This window comes from Hyperolius riggenbachi, chromosome 7, assembly GCF_040937935.1.
Source record: "Hyperolius riggenbachi isolate aHypRig1 chromosome 7, aHypRig1.pri, whole genome shotgun sequence".
In the NCBI taxonomy this organism is placed as follows: Eukaryota; Metazoa; Chordata; class Amphibia; order Anura; family Hyperoliidae; genus Hyperolius; species Hyperolius riggenbachi.
In genome coordinates this window covers 42813872-42839418 of record NC_090652.1, presented here as the reverse complement: position 1 = coordinate 42839418, position 25547 = coordinate 42813872, and the positions used below count along the sequence as shown (strand labels likewise).

Here is a 25547-nt window from a genome sequence, read left to right as displayed (position 1 = left end):
AAAAAAGTGTCACACATGTGGTATCGCCGTACTCAGAAGAAGTAGTATAATGTGTTTTGTGGTGTATTTTTACATATAACCATGCTGGGTGGGAGAAATATCTCTGTAAATGACACATTTTTTTATTTGTTTTACACACAATTGTCCATTTACAGAGAGATTTCTCCCACCCAGCATGGGTATGTGTAAAAATACACCACAAAACACATTATACTACTTCTCCTGAGTATGGCGATACCACATGTGTGACACTTTTTTGCAGCCTAGGTGCGCTAAGGGGCCCAACGTCCTATTCACAGGTCATTTTGAGGCATTTGTTTTCTAGACTACTCCTCACGGTTTAGGGCCCCTAAAATGCCAGGGCAGTATAGGAACCCCACAAGTGACCCCATTTTAGAAAGAAGACACCCCAAGGTATTCCGTTAGGGGTATGGTGAGTTCATAGAAGATTTTATTTTTTCTCACAAGTTAGTGAAAAATGACACTTTGTGAAAAAAACAATAACAATCCAATTTCCGCTAACTTTTGACAAAAAATAAAATATTCTATGAACTCATCATACACCTAACAGAATACCTTGGGGTGTCTTCTTTCTAAAATGGGGTCACTTGTGGGGTTCCTATACTGCCCTGGCATTTTACGGGCCCAAAACTGTGAGTAGTCTGGAAACCAAATTTCTCAAAATGACTGTTCAGGGGTATAAGCATCTGCAAATTTTGATGACAGGTGGTCTATGAGGGGGCAAATTTTGTGGAATCGGTCATAAGCAGGGTGGCCTCTTAGATGACAGGATGTATTGGGCCTGATCTGATGGATAGGAGTGCTAGGGGGGTGACAGGAGGTGATTGATGGGTGTCTCAGGGGGCGGTTAGAGGGGAAAATAGATGCAATCAATGCACTGGGGAGGTGATCGGAAGGGGGTCTGAGGGGGATCTGAGGGTTTGGCCGAGTGATCAGGAGCCCACACGGGGCAAATTAGGGCCTGATCTGATGGGTAGGTGTGCTAGGGGGTGACAGGAGGTGATTGATGGGTGTCTCAAGGTGTGATTAGAGGGGGGAAATAGATGCAAGCAATGCACTGGCGAGGTGATCAGGGCTGGGGTCTGAGGGCGTTCTGAGGTGTGGGCGGGTGATTGGGTGCCCGCAAGGGGCAGATTAGGGTCTAATCTGATGGGTAACAGTGACAGGTGGTGATGGGGGTGATTGATGGGTAATTAGTGGGTGTTTAGAGGAGAGAATAGATGTAAACAATGGATTTGGGAGGTGATCTGATGTCGGATCTGCGGGCGATCTATTGGTGTGGGTGGGTGATCAGATTGCCTGCAAGGGGCAGGTTAGGGGCTGATTGATGGGTGGCAGTGACAGGGGGTGATTGATGGGTGGCAGTGACAGGGGGTGATTGATGGGTGATTGACAGGTAATCAGTGGGTTATTACAGGGGAGAACAGATGTAAATATTGCACGGGCGAATTGATAAGGGGGGGGGGTCTGAGGGCAATCTGAGCGTGTGGGCAGGTGATTGGGTGCCCGCAAGGGGCAGATTAGGGTCTAATCTGATGGGTAACAGTGACAGGTGGTGATAGGGGGTGATTGATGGGTAATTAGTGGGTGTTTAGAGGAGAGAATAGATGTAAACAATGGATTTGGGAGGTGATCTGATGTCGGATCTGCGGGCGATCTATTGGTGTGGGTGGGTGATCAGATTGCCCGCAAGGGGCAGGTTAGGGGCTGATTGATGGGTGGCAGTGACAGGGGGTGATTGATGGGTGGCAGTGACAGGGGGTGATTGATGGGTGATTGACAGGTAATCAGTGGGTTATTACAGGGGAGAACAGATGTAAATATTGCACGGGCGAATTGATAAGGGGGGGGGGTCTGAGGGCAATCTGAGCGTGTGGGCAGGTGATTGGGTGCCCGCAAGGGGCAGATTAGGGTCTAATCTGATGGGTAACAGTGACAGGTGGTGATGGGGGTTATTGATGGGTAATTAGTGGGTGTTTAGAGGAGAGAATAGATGTAAACAATGGATTTGGGAGGTGATCTGATGTCGGATCTGCGGGCGATCTATTGGTGTGGGGGGGTGATCAGATTGCCCGCAAGGGGCAGATCAGGGGCTGATTGATGGGTGGCAGTGACAGGGGGTGATTGACGGGTGATTGACAGGTGATTGACAGGTGATTGACAGGTGATTGACAGGTGATCAGGGGGGATAGATGCATACAGTACACGGGGGGGGGGGTCTGGGGGGGGGTCTGGGGAGAATCTGAGGGGTGGGGGGGTGATCAGGAGGGAGTAGGGGGCAGATTAGGGACTTAAAAAAAAAATAGCGTTGACAGATAGTGACAGGGAGTGATTGATGGGTGATTAGGGGGGTGACTGGGTGCAAACAGTGGTCTGGGGGGTGGGCAGGGGGGGGTCTGAGGGGTGCTGTGGGCGATCAGGGGGCAGGGGGGGGGAAATCAGTGTGCTTGGGTGCAGACTAGGGTGGCTGCAGCCTGCCCTGGTGGTCCCTCGGACACTGGGACCACCAGGGCAGGAGGCAGCCAGTATAATAGGCTTTGTATACATTACAAAGCCTATTATACACTGTTGCAGCGGCGATCCGGATGCCAGTAACCCGCCGGCGCTTCCGAACGGCCGGCGGGTTACGGCGAACGGGGGGCGGAGCCAGTCCCCGGCGGCTGATCGCGTCACGAATGACGCGATCGCCGCATAGCCACTCCCGCAGCCGCCCCCGCCGATGGGCGTATTGCGGTCGTTTGGGACCGGTCTTTGCCGCCGCCCATCGGCTGGGGGCGGTCGTTAAGTGGTTAAAGGGGAACTGAGGAGAGAGGTATATGAAGGCTGCCATGTTTATTTCCTTTTAAGCAATACCAGTTGCCTGGCAGCCCTGCTGATCCTCTGCCTCTAATACTATTAGCCATAGCCCCTGAACAAGCATGCAGCAGATCAGGTGTTTCAGACTTTAAAGTCAGATCTGACAAGATTAGCTGAATGCTTGTTTCTGGTGTTATTCAGACACTACTTCAGCCAAATAGATCAGCAGGGCTGCCAGGCAACTGGTATTGTTTAAAAGGAAATAAATATGGCAGCCTCCATATACCTCTCTCTTCAGTTCCCCTTTAATGAAGATGTGCTTTTGTAACATGATAATTATGTAATTGGTGCAATAGCTATTGGTACATTTTTAGCAATACAAAAATAACATAGATTAATATTCTACTCTTTTGGTCTAGCGATGCGCTGTGCCTTTAGCCCAGTGGCATCATGACACCAGGCGAGTTCTCACGAACTCCCAAAAGTAGTGGGTGGGGTAAGGGTTAACAGTTAGGGGAGGGAGAGTTAGTGAGAGGCAGGGCTGGGGGCTGGATTTAGCCAGGGGATAGGAAGTTAGCTGGGCCTGGGGGTGGTCACTTCCTCTGTGGATGGCAGTCTGAGCAAACTTTAGTTTAATGTTAGTTAGGATGGGAGGGGGTTGGTGGTTTTTCTTGTTTTCTTATTTAGTAGCCGGAGAGTTTTGGCGCCCTTCTGGGTGTTGGGAGACAAGCGTTAGGTAGGGGGATAATTTACTGGTTAGTTAGTGTGATGAAACGCGGAAAAGCCGCTGTCTCTCAAGGCGAGGCGGCTGTTTCCGCGTCCAGCATGGCGTCACAACGCGGAAAAAACGCCGCATGCCGCTTAGGCAGAGCGGCGGAATCCGCATTGGAGGCGGCTCCCGCACTCAGTTCACTGGATACATTGCAAGACAGTACTGGTGTGGCTGGGACTGATAGTCCACCAAGATTCAGACTTACACGCGCGCGAGCACAGAGGCAGAGTTTAAATAGCTGTTAGAAGGGAGTCGGCTGACCAGCTGGGTCAGCTGACAAATTCCACTGCTCCCATTGGACCAGCAATTAGGGAGGTCCTGGAAAGGTCCTAGAGTATATATACTGCTGGTTGTTCACTTGCTCTTTGTCTGGCGTGCGATCACACACGTGGGAGCACCCAGATCCGTAGTCAGATCCGCAAGTGTGCCGGGACCAGCTGGAGCTGTAATCCTACACTTAGCTAGATTCTGTTGATAGCTAAAGTACTACTTTGATTGTGATTATCTGTTATGACTTTTGCCTGCCTTGACTACCCTTCTGAACTCTGATCTTGTACCTCATTATTTCTGATACTCTGTTGCCGAACCCCGGCTCGCTCCTAGACTCTGTTTCTGCCTCCTGATTTTGTACCCCGATATATCTGATACCCCGTTGCCGAACCCTGCCTGTACTTTGACTCTGCCTTTGTCTGCTGATCTTGTACTTTATCTGTCTGTGTGTTTACGACTTGGCTTGTCCGACCTCGAGAACCGACCTTACCGTTAGAGGCGGTTCCTCGCTCTGTTAGCGATCCTTCCTCCTGAGGGTCACTTTCAGATATACCTTCCTACTGTCAGTCTGACTCCTCCCGTCTTGGAGAGCTCAGGTCTGCGGAAGGAATCTGTGCAGTACTCCTTGCTGCATTGAGGCCTTGTCCTCTAAGTGTTACAGTTACACCAAACACTACACTCTACTCAGGTGAACAGAGGTTAGTTTGTATATCGGATTATCGGTGAGACTGCAGATCACTTATAATTAGTGTTGGGCGAACATCTAGATGTTCGGGTTCGGGCCGAACAGGCCGAACATGGCCGCGATGTTCGGGTGTTCGACCCGAACTCCGAACATAATGGAAGTCAATGGGGACCCGAACTTTTGTGCTTTGTAAAGCCTCCTTATATGCTACATACCCCAAATTTACAGGGTATGTGCACCTTGGGAGTGGGTACAAGAGGAAAAAAAAATTTAGCAAAAAGAGCTTATAGTTTTTGAGAAAATCGATTTTAAAGTTTCAAAGGGAAAACTGTCTTTTAAATGCGGGAAATGTCTGTTTTCTTTGCACAGGTAACATGCTTTTTGTCGGCATGCAGTCATAAATGTAATACATATAAGAGGTTCCAGGAAAAGGGACCGGTAATGCTAACCCAGCAGCAGCACACGTGATGGAACAGGAGGAGGGTGGCGCAGGAGGAGAAGGCCACGCTTTGAGACACAACAACCCAGGCCTTGCATGAGGACAAGAAGCGTGCGGATAGCATGCTTTGTACCACCATGCAGTCATAAATGTAATAAAGATAAGTGGTTCAATAAACAGGGACCACGCGGCAACGCTAACCCAGCAGCAGCACACGTGATGGAACAGGAGGAGGCGCAGGAGGAGAAGGCCACGCTTTGTGAGACACAACAACCCAGGCCTTGCATGAGGACAAAAAGCGTGCGGATAGCATGCTTTGTACCGCCATGTAGTCATAAATGTAATAAAGATAAGAGGTTCAATAAACAGGGACCACGCGTCAACGCTAACCCAGCAGCAGCAGCAGCAGCAGCACACGTGATGGAACAGGAGGAGGCGCAGGAGGAGAAGGCCACGCTTTGTGAGACACAACAACCCAGGCCTTGCATGAGGACAAAAAGCGTGCGGATATAGCAGCAATGCTTTTTGCCGCCATGCAGTCATAAATGTAATACAGATGAGAGGTTCAATAAACAGGGACCGGAAACGCTAAACCATCCCAGATGTTCATCGGTCATGTTACTTGGTTGGGGTCCAGGAGTGTTGCGTAGTCGTTTCCAATCCAGGATTGATTCATTTTAATTTGAGTCAGACGGTCTGCATTTTCTGTGGAGAGGCGGATACGCCGATCTGTGATGATGCCTCCGGCAGCACTGAAACAGCGTTCCGACATAACGCTGGCTGCCGGGCAAGCCAGCACCTCTATTGCGTACATTGCCAGTTCGTGCCAGGTGTCTAGCTTCATGCCCGGTTTCAGGTCCAGCGGTGCCAGCCACAAATCCGTCTGTTCCTTTATTCCCCTCCAAATTTCCTCCCCTGTGTGCTGCTTATCCCCAAGGCAGATCAGCTTCAGCAACGCTTGCTGACGCATGCCAACAGCTGTGCTGCACTGCTTCCACGATCCTACTGCTGCTGGTGCTGGGTTAGCATTTCCGGATGAGGTACAGCTTTGAGATGCGTTGGAGGAGAAGGAGTCAGAGAGGTAGGTGCTGCTGTTGTTATCCAGCTGTTTGCGGCGTGGGCAACACCCGCGCCGTAGCAGGTGAGGAATCGCTGCCAGGCTCCACAAGGTTCACCCAGTGCGCGGTAAGGGAGATGTATCGACCCTGGCCGAACGCACTCGTCCAGGTGTCAGTGGTGAGGTGAACCTTGCAGGCAACGGCATTCTTCAAGCTTCGGGTTATTTAGCTGACCACGTGCTCATGCAACTCAGGCACTGCAGAGCGCGCAAAGTGGTAGCGGCTGGGAACCACGTAACGTGGGATGGCCACTGACATCATGCCCTTGAAGCTGTTTGTCTCCACCACTCGATATGGCAGCATTTCGCAGGCCAGAAGCTTGGCTATGCTGGCTGGCTGTTACTGCCACGGCCCGGGGGTCATTTGCTGGCAATTTCCTCTTGTGCTCAAACATCTCAGAAACAGACAACTCAACCGTAGCGCTGCACACCGAAGGGCTGTTGGTTGTTGTGTTTGATGAACACTGGGAGACCTCAAGAGCACTAGTCCGGAAAGTGACAGTGTCAGCATCGTCTGATGTTTGTGAATGTTGTGAACCACGCAATGGCTGGGCTACTGCTGCTGCTGAGGCGGGTCTGGTGGTGAGTCTGGTGAACCCAAGGGAGGCAGTGTTGCTGGTGGTACCCTGTCCTGCCGCGTTTGCCCACAGAGTGGGATGTTTGGATAGAATGTGGCGGCTCATGCTGGTGGTGGAGAGGTTGTTAATACTTTTCCCCCTGCTCAGGCGGGTCTTGCACACCTTGCAAATCGCCATGGTAACATCCTCAGTGCAGTCTTCAAAGAAAGCCCAGACTTTAACTGGCTGAGGACTCGGACCTCGTGCGTGATGTGCTGGTGCTGCTTAACCCACTGCTGGACGCTTGAGAGGTCATCCAAGTAATTATCTGGTCCTGTTCTTTTGGATCTGTGAGGGTTGTTGTCCTGGACAACATGGGCAGTATTGAGTGGGTTTTCTTGGGTGCTCCCCTGTGGCCTGTACGTGAACCGTCAGGGGAAACACCTCTTCCCTTGCCCCTCCCTCTTTCACCGGATTTCTTCCTCATTTCACTTATCCTTAAAGTACACGCTGACTGGCAGCAGTACAGTGGCAGTACAGAAATGCTATACAGTGGTGGGTGAGCGGTGTACCACTATTGTCAGCAGTGACACAGAGCACAATGCTATACAGTGGCGGGTGAGCGGTGTACTACTGTTCCCAGCAGACACAGAGTGGAAGTAAACACAATGCTATATAGTGTGGCTGAGCCGTGTACACAGAGTGGCATTAAACACAATGCTATATAGTCTGCTATATAGTCACCCCGAACAGGGTGATGTTCTGCAGAACCCGAACAGTGGCAAACACTGTTCGCCCAACACTACTGGGAGGGAACGCAGATTTTAGTACCTAAACACACGATACAACATGTTTTCCGGGGTCGGACTCTGAGGCACATACAGATGGTCCCGATCATCATCCTCATCATACAACTCTTCTCCTGAGTCTGACCCACCCACCACCTCTGCCACCCCAACATCCCCAGACACAGACCCCTCATCGTCCTCAACATTAACTTGGGATGCTGGCCTGAGCCAGACCTCCTCCTCCACATCAGGCCCCATCATCTCCTCAATGGCAGCCCTCATTAATCGCTCTGGCGACGGACTGATGGACACAACGTTCTCCTCCGGGGAGGGCTGCTGCTGACCACTGGCTGCTGGGGTGGATGTTATAGCTTGCGTGGGGCGTTGGCTGTTGCTGTTGTTGGGAGTGCTGCTCACAGCGGAGGTCTCTGGGGAACTCATGTTGAGCTCATATAGTGGTTGACGGTGAGTGGAGTATTACTGATCCCAGCAATATACACACTGACTGGCAGAGTACGCAATGCTATATAGTGTGGCTGAGCGAGGTACACAGAGTGGCAGTAAACAGAATGCTATATAGTGTGGCTGAGCGAGCGGTGTACCACTATTCCCAGCAGACACAGAACAGTGAACAGAATGCTATATAGTGTGGCTGAGCGAGCGGTGTACCACTATTCCCAGCAGACACAGAACAGTGAACAGAATGCTATATAGTGTGGATGAGCGAGCGGTGTACCACTATTCCCAGCAGACACAGAACAGTAAACAGAATGCTATATAGTGTGGCTGAGCGAGCGGTGTACCACTATTCCCAGCAGACACAGAACAGTGAACAGAATGCTATATAGTGTGGCTGAGCGAGCGGTGTACCACTATTCCCAGCAGACACAGAACAGTGAACAGAATGCTATATAGTGTGGCTGAGCGAGCGGTGTACTACTGTTCCCAGCAGACACAGAACAGTACACAGAATGCTATATAGTGTGGCTGAACGAGCGGTGTACTACTGTTCCCAGCAGACACAGAACAGTACACAGAATGCTATATAGTGTGGCTGAACGAGCGGTGTACCACTATTCCAAGCAGACACAGAACAGTGAACAGAATGCTATATAGTGTGGCTGAGCGAGCGGTGTACCACTATTCCCAGCAGACACAGAGTGGCAGTAAACAGAATGCTATATAGTGTGGCTGAGCGAGGTACACAGAGTGGCAGTAAACAGAATGCTATATAGTGTGGCTGTGCAAGCGGTGTACTACTATTCCCAGCAGACACAGAGTGGCAGTAAACAGAATGCTATATAGTGTGGCTGAGCGAGGTACACAGAGTGGCAGTAAACAGAATGCTGAGCGAGCGGTGTACTACTATTCCCAGCAGCGACACACAATGACTGGGGGGGACCCTGGCTAGCGTGGCTGGAGCGCGAACTACCCTGCCTGCCTACCCAAAGCTAAACCCACAGACAAATGGCGGAGATATGACGTGGTTCGGGTATTTATTTACCCGAACCACGTGACAGTTCGGCCAATCAGAGCGCGTTCGGGTCCGAACCACGTGACCCGTTCGGCCAATCACAGCGCTAGCCGAACGTTCGGGGAACGTTCGGCCATGCGCTCTTAGTTCGGCCATATGGCCGAACGGTTTGGCCGAGCACCGTCAGGTGTTCGGCCGAACTCGAACATCACCCGAACAGGGTGATGTTCTGCAGAACCCGAACAGTGGCGAACACTGTTCGCCCAACACTACTTATAATCTGGTATATATCTGTATTTCCGGTGATACTGCAGATCACCGGTAATCAGATACTCTCTGCGCCCACCGATCGTTACAGAACGCCAGACCCAAATACAAAATGGACGCAAACACTGATTGTCTGGGTGTACTTGCCAATTCGGTGGACAACATCAATCAAGTACTGGGCACCCACATGACTCTTATTGATGCCCTATCAGGGTCTGTACAAATCCTCCAGACATCAGTGGATCATGTGCGATCCTCTCCTAGCTCTGACATACGTATGCCTGTACCTGAAAGCTTTTCCGGCCACAGATCTGACTTCCGGAATTTTAGGAGTAGAGTATTGTCCTATTTTGAGTTGAGACCCCAATCTTCGGGTACTGAGACCCAGAGGGTCACGTTTATAAAGACTTTGTTGTCCGGCGACTCCCAGTCTTGGGCATATAGCCTGCCCGCCGGAGACAAAGCTCTTACCTCTGTAGAGGAATTCTTTAACGCTATGGCAGTAATTTACGACGATTCGGACCTTGCTTCGACTTCTGAGCGGAAGCTCAAGCTTTTGCGTCAAGGCGAAGGTCCGGTCGAAGATTACGCGGCCGAGTTTAGGAGGTGGTCAGTTACGGCCAGGTGGGACACTTATGCCCTATTAGATCGTTTCTTGTCAGGGCTGTCCGATGAGGTCTCTGATTTGATGTTAAGCCAGCCCGAGCCTAGAACAGTCGATGAGGCCATCTCAGCGGCCATCCGAATCGACCGCAGGCTGCGCTACCAAAAACAGACCAGGGGTAGTTCCCGTGTCAGAGGGGTATCTTACACTACGGTCCCAGTGACTCCACCTCCTACTATTGCACCTTCTCCCGTCTTGCCTCCATCCGAGCCAATACAGATTGCTCGGTCAAAATTGACCCAGGTAGAGCGAAGACGGAGAATGACCGAACAGCTGTGTCTGTACTGTGCTGAAGGGGGGCATATAGTACAAAACTGCCCTAACAAGCCGGGAAGATGCTACCGTTTAGGAGTGGTAGGGGGTAGCACCCTAGGTGCCCGGCTCATACCCTTAAACGAAAAACGTTTGCTCCTTCCCTGTATGATTACATGGGGGGACAAATCTGAAGCCACAGAAGCCTTTGTTGATTCAGGCTCCGCGGCTAACTTTATGAGTTCAGAGTTTGCAGAAAAGTTGGGCATTCCGCTCACCTCAGTAAAACCACCTATCCAGGTTACTGCTGTGGACGACTCCCCGCTGCAAAGGGACCGTCCGCTGTCTCAGACACCAGAGGTGGAAGTCACTATTGGGGTTCTGCATAATGAAAGTCTAAGTTTCTTTGTATTACACATGACCACCTCCACAATTGTTTTAGGAATGCCCTGGCTGCAGCTCCATTCGCCACAGATTAATTGGGCTACAGGACAATTAACTAGTTGGTCAGACTTCTGTTCCCAACAGTGTCTAGGGAAGGTGACTTTAGGTCAGACCAAGTTGCATGTGGAGGGGGTTCCCGAGCAATACTCCGAGTTCTCGGATGTATTCTGTCCCAAGGCTGCTGACAAGTTACCTCCTCATCGCCCTTTCGATTGCCCCATCGATCTCCGTGCCGGTTGTATGCCCCCTAGGGGTCACTTGTATAATTTGTCTGGACCAGAGAAAATAGCGATGCAGGAGTACATTCGTGACAATTTAGCCAAAGGGTTCATTCGCCCCTCTCGGTCGCCTGCAGGGGCCGGTTTCTTTTTTGTTAAGAAAAAAGACGGAGGGCTGCGACCATGCATCGACTACCGTGGCCTGAATAAAATCACGGTGAAGAATCGTTATCCGTTACCATTGATAGACGATTTATTTACGCAAGTCACGAACGCTAAGATCTTTTCAAAATTAGATCTGAGGGGTGCATACAACCTGGTCCGCATTAGAAAGGGTGATGAATGGAAGACGGCCTTCAACACTCCCGACGGGCATTACGAGTACTTAGTGATGCCCTTCGGGTTGTGCAATGCGCCAGCCGTCTTTCAAGAATTAATCAACGAGGTATTCAGGGAGGTGTTGGGTAGATTTGTACTAGTATACCTTGACGATATACTAATCTATTCCAACAACCTCCCCGAGCACAGGGTCCACGTTAAATTTGTGTTGGACAAATTGAGGCAAAATATGCTGTATGCCAAGGTGGAGAAATGTATTTTCGAGGTGACCACTGTCACATTTTTAGGGTATGTGATCTCCACCTCAGGCCTGTCAATGGATCCTGCCAAGGTCACAGCTGTCCTGGAATGGCCACAGCCAGTGGGGTTGAAGCCCCTGCAAAGATTTTTAGGTTTTGCGAATTACTATAGGAGGTTCATAAAGGGATACTCCACGATAATTGCCCCTCTTACCAGTCTCACAAAAAAGGGGGCAGATACCAACCACTGGTCTCCTGAGGCTGTGGCAGCTTTTTCTCACTTGAAAAAATTGTTTTGCTCTGCACCCATATTGAGACACGTAGACACCTCTTACCCATTCATTGTGGAGGTTGATGCCTCAGAAGTTGGAGTAGGGGCTGTGCTGTCTCAACGCTCTGGGCTGCAGGGGAGGTTGCACCCGTGTGCCTATTTCTCTCGGAGGTTTTCACCGGCAGAAAAAAACTACGACATAGGCAACCGGGAACTTCTGGCCATTAAATTGGCATTTGAAGAATGGCGCCACTGGTTAGAAGGGGCAGAACACACGATCACGGTGTATACTGATCACAAGAATCTGGAATACATCGAGGGGGCTAAGAGACTAAGTCCCCGACAGGCCCGTTGGTCGTTATTTTTTACGAGGTTCAGATTTATTATCACATACACTCCAGGCAGCAAAAACATCAAGGCAGATGCCCTGTCCAGATGTTTTGAATTAGAGACAGCACAGCCTCCCGCTCCTGAGTCCATCATCCCGCAGAGGCTGGTGTTAGCAGCCACAGAGACCTGGGAGGATTGGACAAAGGTTTTGGGTCCCTTTCAGCAGGATGTCCCTGAGGGGAAACCGGAGGGGGTCTTGTTTATCCCACTGTTTTTTCGTCTACAGGTCTTACAAATGTTTCACGCCCATAAGAGTGCTGGTCACCCTGGTGCTGCCAGAACGCAGGATCTGATTGCCAGGTGTGCTTGGTGGCCTTCTATGGCAACAGACTGCAAGGAATATGTCAGGGAATGTGCGGTATGTGCCAAAAGTAAACCCTCCCGGCAGGCACCTGTCGGTACCTTACAGCCTTTGCCCGCCCCGAGTGAACCATGGACCCACTTGTCCATGGATTTTGTGGGTGAGCTCCCCAGGTCTGAAGGCATGTCGGTCATTTGGGTGGTAGTCGACCGCTTCAGCAAAATGGCCCATTTCGTGCCTTTGAAAGGACTCCCCTCGGCCCAAGAATTGGCTGACCTATTCATCGTCCACATTTTCCGGCTGCACGGCATTCCGGAGAACATTGTGTCCGATCGGGGAGTCCAATTTATCTCTAAATTCTGGAGGGCATTCTGCCACCAAATGGGCATGAAGCTGTCTTTCTCGTCAGGCTACCACCCACAGACGAATGGGCAGACTGAACGAATTAATCAGTCTTTAGAACAGTTTTTAAGATGTTACGTTGCGGAGGCACAGAATGACTGGGTGAAGTTTCTGGCTTTTGCAGAATTTGCGCAGAATAATTTAAAGAGTTCTTCTTCTGGTTTTTCCCCGTTCCAGATTGTGACAGGGAGGTCGCCCAAGTTCTCCCCTTTGCCAGTTGCCTCTTCTCCATTCCCAGCGCTGGAGGATTGGCAGAGGTCACTCAGAAACAATTGGGGAATTGTTAGAGATAATTTGCAGAAAGCGTTCCAAAGTCAAAAGGGTCAAGCGGACAAGAGACGTTCCATGGAATGGAAGTTTCAGCCAGGGGATTTAGTCTGGGTGTCCACACGTCACTTGACCCTGAAGCAGCCTTCTGCCAAACTGGGCCCCAGGTTTGTGGGTCCGTTTTCTGTGACCAAAAAGATCAACAACGTCACTTATACCGTTGATCTCCCCGCCAGCATGCGTGGGGTGAGATCATTTCACGTATCCCTGCTCAAACCAGCAGTCCATGTGGGCCCTACTCCTCCTCCTCCTCCTGTCCTGGTGGATAGTCATCCTGAGTTCGAAGTAGAGAAAATTTTGGACTCTCGCATTGTCCAGAACTCGGTACAGTATCTGGTACACTGGAAGGGATATGGCATTGAGGAGAGACAGTGGGTACCGGGGACTCGCATGCATGCGGATGAGTTGAGGAAAGAGTTTCATGCCTTACACCCCGAGAAGCCTGGTAGGAGTTGTCCGGAGTCCACTCCTCGGGGGGGGGGTACTGTGATGAAACGCGGAAAAGCCGCTGTCTCTCAAGGCGAGGCGGCTGTTTCCGCGTCCAGCATGGCGTCACAATGCGGAAAAAACGCCGCATGCCGCTTAGGCAGAGCGGCGGAATCCGCATTGGAGGCGGCTCCCGCACTCAGTTCACTGGATACATTGCAAGACAGTACTGGTGTGGCTGGGACTGATAGTCCACCAAGATTCAGACTTACACGCGCGCGAGCACAGAGGCAGAGTTTAAATAGCTGTTAGAAGGGAGTCGGCTGACCAGCTGGGTCAGCTGACAAATTCCACTGCTCCCATTGGACCAGCAATTAGGGAGGTCCTGGAAAGGTCCTAGAGTATATATACTGCTGGTTGTTCACTTGCTCTTTGTCTGGCGTGCGATCACACACGTGGGAGCACCCAGATCCGTAGTCAGATCCGCAAGTGTGCCGGGACCAGCTGGAGCTGTAATCCTACACTTAGCTAGATTCTGTTGATAGCTAAAGTACTAGTTTGATTGTGATTATCTGTTATGACTTTTGCCTGCCTTGACTACCCTTCTGAACTCTGATCTTGTACCTCGTTATTTCTGATACTCTGTTGCCGAACCCCGGCTCGCTCCTAGACTCTGTTTCTGCCTCCTGATTTTGTACCCCGATATATCTGATACCCCGTTGCCGAACCCTGCCTGTACTTTGACTCTGCCTTTGTCTGCTGATCTTGTACTTTATCTGTCTGTGTGTTTACGACTTGGCTTGTCCGACCTCGAGAACCGACCTTACCGTTAGAGGCGGTTCCTCGCTCTGTTAGCGATCCTTCCTCCTGAGGGTCACTTTCAGATATACCTTCCTACTGTCAGTCTGACTCCTCCCGTCTTGGAGAGCTCAGGTCTGCGGAAGGAATCTGTGCAGTACTCCTTGCTGCATTGAGGCCTTGTCCTCTAAGTGTTACAGTTACACCAAACACTACACTCTACTCAGGTGAACAGAGGTTAGTTTGTATATCGGATTATCGGTGAGACTGCAGATCACTTATAATCTGGTATATATCTGTATTTCCGGTGATACTGCAGATCACCGGTAATCAGATACTCTCTGCGCCCACCGATCGTTACAGTTAGGCTTCATGTTTGGGGCTGTTCCTAATGTATGTTTTTATTTTTCAGATGTCACAGCTGCGGCGGCAGTTACCTTCTACTAGGAGAGGTGGCAAATAAAGGGACTGAGAGGTCAAAGTGATAAATTGGGGCTATGATCAAGAACATTGGATGAGATTCGGAGTTTAAGGTATTGGGTAGTTAAGATTTCAAAGGCGGAACACTGCATGTAAGCCCATGGAACTCCCTGGCCCGGTAACACAGTTGGGGGTCTGGTTTCATGCTCAGTGGGATGGTCTTAATTTGTGGGAGGGGCTCCTCGGTCACCACCTAACAGCAGAGGGGGATGCAGTTTTTCTTCGAGCACCTTATGTTGGATGCACTGTTTATGTTGGTTATTGGTTTTGTGTTAATAATATGTTCAATATAAAATGTTGTTTGATAATTTTGGTTCAGCTGTGGCTGATTATTAAAGTATCACTCCAGCGAACATTTTGGAGTATGTAGTGTTCTTTCAGGAGTGAGTGTAGGTGAGTGGTGTCAGTCATGGCTGTTTATAAAAAAAAAAAAGAAAGAAAGAGTTCCTTGGTTTGTTTGGTGGGTAGAAGGGTTGTCAGTGTAGTTTATGTAGTGAGGCATAAGTGTATAAGGCTTCTGGGTCATGCGTAGGGTGAGATCTAAAAATATTGGTCAGTTGCTCACTTCATGCTGTATAATCTACAGATTCCAGACTCCCCCTAGAGTAAGTTTTCCACTATTGCACTGAGTCTAAGGGCTGGTTCACATTTGCTATCATTCATAAAAGACTGTGCAGTAAAAAAAACTCTGGTCAGAAAAATACTGCATTTGGTATTTTAGACTTTAGTGTGCTAATTCATAAAACATTTTCACAGCTACGACAGAAGTGCGGGGATTTACCGAAGTAAACTGGCAGTAACATCAGAAGAATAGCTGCCTGTTGTTACATTGCTGTTCTCCGTGCATAGACAGCATTACAATAAAAGAGGCATCCCAAATTCCCTTTAGATATGCATGTTTTGTTATACTGCCTCTGCTTGCCCTGAATCTGCTCTGAATCGGTCTATTAGTCTTTCTTAACCACTTCCCAACTGAGGGGTTTTACCCCTTCAGCATCCGAGCAATTTTCACCTTTCAGCGCTCCTTACATTCATTCCCCTATAACTTTATCATTACTTATCGCAATGAAATGAACTATATCTTGTTTTTTTCGCCACCAATTAGGCTTTCTTTAGGTGGGACATTATGCCAAGAATTATTTTATTCTAAATGTGTTTTAATGGGAAAATAGGAAAACATTTGGGAAAAAAAACATTATTTTTCAGTTTTCCGCCATTATAGTTTTTAAATAATGCATGCTACTGTCATTAAAATCCATGAAATGTATTTGCCCTTTTATCCCGGTTATAAAACCATTTAAATTATGTCCCTATCACAATGTTTGGCGCCAATATTTTATTTGGAAATAAAGGTGCATTTTTTTCAGTTTTGCGTCCATCCCTAATTACAAGCCCATAGTTTATAAAGTAACAGTGTTGTACCCTCCTGACATAAATATTTAAAAAGTTCAGTCCCTAAGGTAACTATTTATGTATTTTTTTTAATTGTAAATTTTTTATTTTTTTTTAATTACAAAAAAAAAAAAAAATGGGGAGTGTGGGAGGTAATGAGTTAATTTTTTTCTGTATAAGTAATGTATGTGTATGTGAAAAATAGTGTAGGGTGTAGTTTTACTATTTGGCCACAAGATGGCAACAGTAATGCGACCTCCAAGCGTCCTTCCGGACGCTCGGAGGAAGTATAAAGAGGCTGGGATTTTTTTTCTCTTTTACAATGATCGAGCTGCTCAGCGGAAAGCAGCCGATCATTGCTGGGGGCAGAGATCAACGAACGGGAATGTATTTTCCCATTTATTGATCTCCGGGCGAGCGGGCAGCGGCGTGGTTACCAGTGGGAGTGCGAGCGGGAGCGCGGACAGCGGCGGCAGCGGCGGTAGCGGCGGGGGGTGCGTATATCTACGCTCCGGGCGGGGAAGTGAAGTCCAAAGGAGCGTAGATATACTGTACGCGGGCGGGGAACTAGTTAAAGGAGTCATCAGGCAAAGTATATTAAAATGAGTGGTACTTACCGGGGGCTTCCTCCAGCTCCAAGCTCCCAGGACGTCCAGCGCCGCAGCTCTGCCCACAGCCGTTCGCCGCAGGTCCGCTCCGGTCCACGAGGCGGTGATTGACAGCGCCGCTCACACACCAGGAGGTCGCTCTGACGTCATCGCCGGGGACCGGGACGGACCTGCGGCGAACGGCTGCGGGCAGAGCTGCGCCGCTGGACGTCCTGGGAGCTTGGAGCTGGAGGAAGCCCCTATTAAGTACCACTCATTTTAATATACCTTGCCTGATGACTCCTTTAACAATATGTTTAATTGCAACCACGTAGAAGAACTTCAAGAAACTTTACGCATACCATGCTTTGTGGTGTTCACCTCCAGCTTAAAAACAGGAACCCAAGAGGTTAAACACAGCCCAAGGTATTCAGGGGGAACCTTATTTGCTCCGGTCACTCTGCTGCTGCCTGGGGGGAGATCTCACTGCTTCTGCTTGTGAGTCTCCATTAACATCACACAGTCCCGAATAGACTTCTCTCTTATCGCTCTCTTATCACCACTTCAAAGCAGGCAGTGTGTTCTGTGCCATTACTGTTTGTTCTAATCTTAATGAATTGACATTTACTGACGTGTTGAGGTAATTACCGCACAAGTCGGTAATTTACCTCATTGCTCGGTAATTTCACCGTTTCATGCGGTAACTGCTTTTATGAATTGACATTTTGCTAAGTGCTCAGTAAAGTCAGCTGTTTTCTGCATTACCGAATGTGGTAATACTTTATCAATGATAGCCATTGAGGCGATTCTTCAGCACTTTGCTGATTGCCGGCGATCAGCAAAACACTGCGACAATGTATCCCTATGGATACATTCACACTGTAGCAGTTGTGATTTTGATCAATCGCAAACGTGCTGCATGCAGCGTTTTGGGGAATCACAAGCGCAAGTCATGCTGAGTCGCAAGATTATGCCCACAAATCGCAATCCCGGAGCGATTGTGGACTGGCCCTAAATAGAATGTAGAATGTAGCACTTCCCCATTTTCCATTCCCACCTGGTGACTTAACGTATTATATGTTACCAGGCATCTTATATACTGGTGTCATACATTTATTGTCCTGCATTCACACATGTACATGGCAAGTTAGCTTGTAATCTAAGACGTACCTTCAAGAGGATTTTTTGGCAATGAAAAATAGCTGGGTTTTCTTCTTCGGTCATTTGTGGCATTGTGTTCAGGTGAATATGGTAGAAGAGCTACTGGTAGATTACCTAAAGCAAAACCCATCAAATAATGAAAGTATTACAGGGGAACTGTGATAAGAAAATGTAAAACTTTAAACACATATAGACATGCATATAAGATGTACATGTGTCCCATAGTAAAATTTACTAAAATTATGTTTTTCATATCTACCTGTCACTAGTATTGCGTGCAAATTTTCCCCTTTTTTACATTGAAAATTCTATTTACGATTTTGAGAGAATATTAACGAAAATACATTGTATCTTTGCAAAATGGCCAAAGGAATGAATTTGTGGAAAATGTGAAATATAATTTTTCCTTTTTACCCCAGGAGCTCCTCATCGTCGATTGTCCACACATCATCCAAACCCCCGCAGCCGTGCCATCACCCCTGATTAATTATCCTAACGCTGCTAACCCCCCCCCCCCCCCCCACACACACTTCTCGTCGCAATTTCCAACGCTGTTATTATAGTTTATCTATTACTGTAATTACTGTTTATCGGTGCCCCGGCAGAGCATCTTTGATGCTCCCCCTGGGGCACCCCATTGGTTAATCGTCTGAGCCAATGAAAATGGTCCAGACAGTGGACCAATTGGGAGATAGATATACTGTAATTACAGTATCGGGTCTTGCAGCGAGAGGTGGCAGATGTTTTTGGTGGTAGGGTGACTAGGGTCATTAATCAGGGGTGATGGCACAGCTGCGGGAGGCTTTCGGGATGTGCAGGTGGCCTGTTGGGAAGCTCTGGGGATCTCATTATGAAAGGAGACCCCCAGATGCAGCAGCGATGACATGCATTACCTGGTTTAGATCTGCTCTTTGCTGGTCTAAGCTAACGCTTATGTGTGACAGAAAGCATTGCTTCCCGGAGGCATGAAAAGGACAATTGGATAGGGTGTAAAGAACTTGCTGGGCGATTATATCGCCCAAGTCAGATGTTTAGTGCCCAAGAGGGGGTGTTAAATTACATTAATTTAACAACTCACCAGCACTTAGCAAGGGTGAGTTCAGCAATAGGGTATGGCCCGTGTACTCTAATAGTGGTTCTGGGTCACCATAAGCTATCTGGATACTCTGTTATAAATATAACAGCTCTAAATCTCTTACCAACAGATTGTGACTAGTCCATCCCCTCTTGGAGGATTCTCAGGGTTTATATTGTTTTTAAAAAAAAGAACTTACTCAATGGTAGTGAAACAGTCCAACAGAATAGTGTGCAAGAGAGTAAACAGGCCTGGCCAAGATCTTTGCATAAATCTTTGCCAGGGAGTGCTTTGAAAAATAGAAAGAAACCAAGGAAAGATTGACTAGCTCAAAACCTGTGAATAAGAGGTTCAGGGCTTAAAGGAGTTATCAGGCAAAAGAAAAATGAGTTTCACTTACCTGGGGCTTCTACCAGCCCCATGCAGCCATCCTGTGCCCTTGTAGTTACTCACTGCTGCTCAGGTCCCCCTCCGTCAGCTAGTTTAGTTTTTGCCGACCTAAGGGTCGGCGGGCCGCATTGCATACATTTTTATGCATTCCCGCTGGTGCAGGTACATTAACACGCACATTTTTACGTATGCGTTAAACCACTAACGCGTATAAAACTAAACTAGCTGATGGAGGGGGACCACAGCAGCAGTGAGTGACTATGAGGGCACAAGATGGCTGCATGGTGCTGGTAGAAGCCCCAGGTAAGTTTAAACTATTTTTTTTTTTTTGCCTGATAACTCCTTTAAAGATTTATATTTACTACTGTAAGTGATAGCTTCATAGGAAAAAAAGTAATTTATAGTGCTTTTTACTCTTGGGCAAATGTACATCTTGTACCGTTTATGTGTTTTAAAAGTCACCATAAAAGCGAGAAGTTTCAAATCAGGATGATACCATGTATTGGTTAACTTTGAAGAAAAGCAGCAAGCTTTTAGCTATGCAGTCTTCATCTGACAAAGGCTTCATAGCTGAAAGCTTAGTTACTACTTGAATTTTCGGGACACAAAAAACTTGCGTTAAAACACAAATGGGCGAATGATGACTGTTCACCAGGAACTGTTCGCCTGCCATCACTAGGTCCCAGACCCTTAGTAGACAGTCTTGTACATAAGTGAATAAAGATTTGTCTCTAGGCTTCAGCTGAGCAATGCTTTCTGTTGCTGTTGAGGGGGGGAGGAGGTACAAAGGCATAGCACACAATGGAGTGGGAGGGGTAAGGAGGTAAAACAATGCAGACGCCATAGCCATAGCTTAAACCAAACCTGAACACATGCCATCACAATGTCAACAACACAATAGGGCACCACTAATTTCCCCTCTACACTAATATATAATTAGTATACATAGAATAGAATATAGAATTATGGAATAGAATATACTGTAGAAATATTTTGCAAAAGCATCTTTAAAGCGTACTCGAGTCGAATCTCGGGTACAAATACCTAAAGATACTTACCTAAAGAGTGGCCTTAAACATTCTGGCAGCAAGACAGATAGGTTAACTCTCTCTAGTTATGGGAGTAGGGGGTAGTTGGGGGGGGGGGGGGTAGTTATCTCTACCCCAGCTTCCCACTTGCACTATGGTGAGTAAAGTTTTGTTTTTCTCAAAACTGTGCTCAGTCATCCTTAACTGTCAGCTCTTATCAGTTTGTCATCTGATCTATCATACATGTCAATGTGCTGCAGTCTTTATAAGTAAAAGCAGGAATATCTATGATAGAGAACCACACTTTGAATGATGAATGGGTCTTGAGTAGGATGGGGTACAAAAATATTATTCAATTGCTCCATGGAAATAATCTAGTCATACAAAAAATTCTATAGGATATGCATGTCTCTATAACAATGTAGAAGAAAGGATCCGCAAACCAAGACAGGTTGAAGTGAAAAAGGCTTGAAAAATTTATTTGAAAGTCAACTATGACTAAGGGCAGATGGTAGGCCCGATACGCGTCAGTTGATCCTGTTTTTATTGCATATCTTGTGGATTTTTTCAAATAAATTTTTCAAGCCTTTTTCACTTCAACCTGTCTTGGTTTGCGGATCCTTTCTTCTACATTTGTCCTGCTGGGGCCTGGCTTGCCTGATCCTGCACCGACTGGTATGATGTCAGGGGGTAGAGCGTTATGAACTCTCTTGCTTCTCTATAACAATGACTGCAGCGCTGATCCTCATTATGTGCACCACACAGCAACACTCCTACATATGCTATGCCCTCTGAACTTAAGCAAAGGGCTCAGTTAGCAAGGCAGCAAATCATCCACATTGGGAATCCGACATTCATGATGCATAGTTTTCTACGTGAGGTAAGACACCAGTAGGGAGGTTATCTAGGAGGAGAACAGAAGTACGGGAGATCAGTCAGTGGACGTCATTGGTGCTCACGTGATACGTATCACCCTATATGGGTTTCAAGTAACTTACTTACTGTAAATACAGTATAACCAGCCAAGAGGATGATTCCGACCATCATACTAAGCCTGTGTAAAGTAGAATGAAAAACTTCCTCCATTCCCATCTGGTGACTAGATGTAGTAAATTCCAAAAGCCGTCTTATCATGCAGAGTACATTGGTATCATAGATTTATCATCATCTATACACAGAACTACATGGTAAGATATTTGATACCCAGAGACCTACCTCCATATTTTTCAAATGACTGAAAACGATCCTTGAGTTTGTCTATTTGTCCAGAGGAGTGTTCCTGTCCTAATGAGTTTGAAGTTTGCCAAGAAGGTTGTTCGCCTAAAGAGATAGCCATTAATTCATTAAATGAGTAATAGTTTAACAATGGCAAGCGGAAAATATTCCCCAAAACTCTATTTACTATTATTATAACATACAGTAACTGACTACCGGAATGTGTGGAAAGACAGAACTGGTTTATTTACACAAGTGAGCAGGGCTATTTTTAGGCAAAGGCATTCCAGGCCATTACCTGGAGTGCCATTGGTCCTGGGGGTGCCATGCCCCTGGATTAAGCCCCTGTCTAGAATGAATCCCCAACCCATATACCTCTCATTTCAGGTTGCCTTCAAATTCTGTGAATAAATGAGTACTGGGATGATGTATAAAATATGCCAAGGCTGAGCAGGGATGTGCCACATGGGGTGAAAACTGAGGCACAGGGGAGATCGTTCAGGTCTTACACAGAGATTTACAAATCTAATAACTGATTAGGGATAAACAGACCAAATTTAGGAACTTAATTTCATAGCAAATCTTGCTAATTTTCACTTGCAAACATTTTGTGAAATTGCAGCCAGATTTCATCATACATTGAAGTTCATGTAGCAGTTCACTATGAGTGGTCAACATGGTCAATAAGATGCAAATAATTTTGAGTCAATGCAGGATTATGCAAACTTTGTATGCAAATATATGCAGCTTGAAAATAGACCAATCAAATTTTAGCTCAGCAGGATTTGATTGGTGCATAATGCTGCATCAACTCAAAATTATTTTAATCTCATTGACCATCCCTACTCCACACATGATATGAACACCAAACATTATAGTTTTTGAGAAAATTGATTTAAGGACCATTTCCACTAGGAGCAGTGCGATGCGGCTACAGCCGCATCGCACCGCTGGTGTCCTGAAACACATGCAGGGCAATGGAAGAGTTTCCACTACGTGCATGTTGTGCAGAGTGGTGCGGAGTGATCCGAGAATCTGCAGCATGCTGCAGATTATCGCACGGCCGCATCCGCCCGCAGCCGCATGCCATCTCCTCAATTGACTTGCGGAAGTGATGCGGCCGGCGGCGGAAGTGATGCGATGCAGATAGCTAGCCGCATTTGCATCATTTACTAGTGGAAAAGGACCATTAGAGTTTAGGCAAGAAAATGCATTTTAAACCAATGCCATGTCATATTAGAGCAGCATGTGGGTCATTGTGAAGTCACTGTATGCTCTCTGTCACCAGATTTGCCATGTATGTCAGAGTTAAAAGTGAAAACATGTAAAAAAAATGTAAACACCTTTTAACTTTTGAGAAAATAGATTTTACATTTGTTGCAGAGAAATGCATTTTAAACCCTGTACAATGTTGGATTTAAGTGGAACTTTTAAAATTAAAAATTGACAGTACACCCTTTCTTTAAAACTGAGCGCACACTAGGGCTTATTGCAGGTGTTTTGCAACTAACATTGAATGCAGAGCACAGTATTAGTAAACCACACAAGCAAGCAAGTTGCAAGTGGTAAAGATCTGGAGCTAGGGCCCCAAATCTATGCCGAGGTGCCCCGGATGAGGTGCCTCAGTTGTCGACCCCTGGGTGGCAAGCGATGACAAGTGTTGTCTGACTCCACAAAACCTGTGGCTAGAATCTGGTACTTCCTTGCTACTGGAAGACAAGCTTGCACTGACCTCCTGAGACAGAGTATCAATGGAAGTTTGTGAAGAAATAGTGATATGAGGTGGAGGAAGTGGAAGAGATAATGAGGTTGTTCCACCTCCTTCAAGCAGTGGCATATCTAGGTAAGACAGCACCCATGGCAATTGGCAAATACTAAAATTGCACTCCTCCCCCCCCACACACACACACCCCTACAATCAATAGCATCCTGTCTAACCTTTCTGTACATAGTAACCCCATCACGCAATCAGAATACACACGCACACACAAATACCAGAATGTAACAGTCTCTATGAAATAAGTAAGACTACCCTGCCGATCCTCTGCCTCTAATACTATAAGCCATAGACCCTGAACAAGCATGCAAATCAGATATTTATGACAAATCTGACAAGGTTAGCTGCATGCATATTTCAGGTGTGTGATTTAGACCCTACCGACCAGAAAGATCAGCAGGTCTGCCAAGCAACTGGTATTGTTTAACCACTTGAGGACCACAGTCTTTTTGCCCCTTAAGGACCAGAGCCTTTTTTTCCATTCAGACCACTGCAGCTTTCACGGTTTATTGCTCGGTCATACAACCTACCACCTAAATGAATTTTACCACCTTTTCTTGTCACTAATACAGCTTTCTTTTGGTGCTATTTGATTGCTGCTGCGAGTTTTAGTTTTTATTATATTCATCAAAAAAGACATGAATTTTCTCAAAAAAATGACTTTTTTAACTTTCTGTGCTGACATTTTTCAAATAAAGTAAAATTTCCTATACATTCGAGCGCGAAAGTTATTCTGCTACATGTCTTTGATAAAAAAAAACATTCAGTGTATATTTATTGGATTGGGTAAAAGTTATAGCGTTTACAAACTATGGTGCCAAAAGTGAATTTTCCCATTTTCCAGCATCTCTGACTTTTCTGAGCACCTGTCATGTTTCATGAGGTGCTAAAATTCCAGGATAGTATAAATGACCCCATTTTGGAAAGAAGACATCCCAAAGTATTCAGTGAGAGGCATGGTGAGTTCATAGAAGATTTTATTTTTTGTCACAAGTTAGCGGAAATTGATTTTAATTGTGTTTTTTTCACAAAGTGTCATTTTCCGCTAACTTGTGACAACAAATAAAATCTTCTATGAACTCACCATACTCCTAACGGAATACCTTGGGGTGTCTTCTTTCTAAAATGGGGTCATTTGTGGGGTTCCTATACTGTGCTGGCATTTTAGGGGCCCTAAACCGTGAGGACTCGGAGTAGTCTTGAAACCAAATGTCGCAAAATGACCTGTGAAATCCTAAAGGTACTCATTGGACTTTGGGCCCCTTAGCGCACTTAGGATGCAAAAAAATGCCACACATGTGGTACCGCCGTACTCAGAAGAAGTAGTATAATGTGTTTTGTGGTGTATTTTTACACATACAGATGCTGGGTGGGAGAAATATCTATGTAAATGACAATTGTTTGATTTTTTTTAAACACAATTGTCCATTTACAGAGAGATTTCTCCCACCCAGCATGGGTATGTATAAAAATACACCCCAAAACACATTATACTACTTCTTCTGAGTACGGCGATACCACATGTGTGACACTTTTTTGCAACCTAGGTGCGCTAAGGGGCCTAACGTCCTATTCACAGGTCATTTTGAGGCATTTGGATTCTAGACTACTCCTCACGGTTTAGGGCCCCTAAAATGCCAGGGCAGTATAGGAACCCTACAAGTGACCCCATTTTAGAAAGAAGACACCCCAAGGTATTCTGTTAGGAGTATGGTGAGTTCATAGAAGATTTTTTTTTGTCACAAGTTAGCGGAAAATGACACTTTGTGAAAAAAAACAATACAAATCAATTTCCGTTAACTTGTGACAAACAATAAAATCTTCTATAAACTCATCATACACCTAACAGAATATCTTGGGGTGTCTTCTTTCTAAAATGGGGTCACTTGTGGGGTTCCTATACTGCCCTGGCATTTTAGGGGCCCTAAACCGTGAGGAGTAGTCTAGAAAACAAATGCCGCAAAATGACCCTTGAAATCCTAAAGGTACTCATTGGACTTTGGGCCCCTTAGCGCAGTTAGGGTGCAAAAAAGTGTCACACATGTGGTATCGCCATACTCAGGAGAAGTAGTATAATGTGTTTTGTGGTGTATTTTTACATATACAGTGGTGTGAAAAACTATTTGCCCCCCTCCTGATTTCTTATTCTTTTGCATGTTTGTCACACTTAAATGTTTCTGTTCAT

General features: G+C 46.8%; 1 protein-coding gene across 1 annotated transcript in view; it reads right to left on the bottom strand.

Moving 5' to 3' along the window:
- Positions 1-25547, bottom strand: part of LOC137525992 (guanylate-binding protein 3-like) — a 199690-nt gene that overhangs the window by 73188 nt on the left and 100955 nt on the right. The window contains exons 3-4 of the mRNA XM_068247202.1: positions 21586-21690; positions 17887-17991 (exon numbers count right to left, since the gene is read on the bottom strand). Of these exons, the coding sequence (XP_068103303.1) occupies positions 17887-17991; positions 21586-21690 (210 nt within the window). The remainder of the gene's footprint in view (positions 1-17886; positions 17992-21585; positions 21691-25547) is intronic.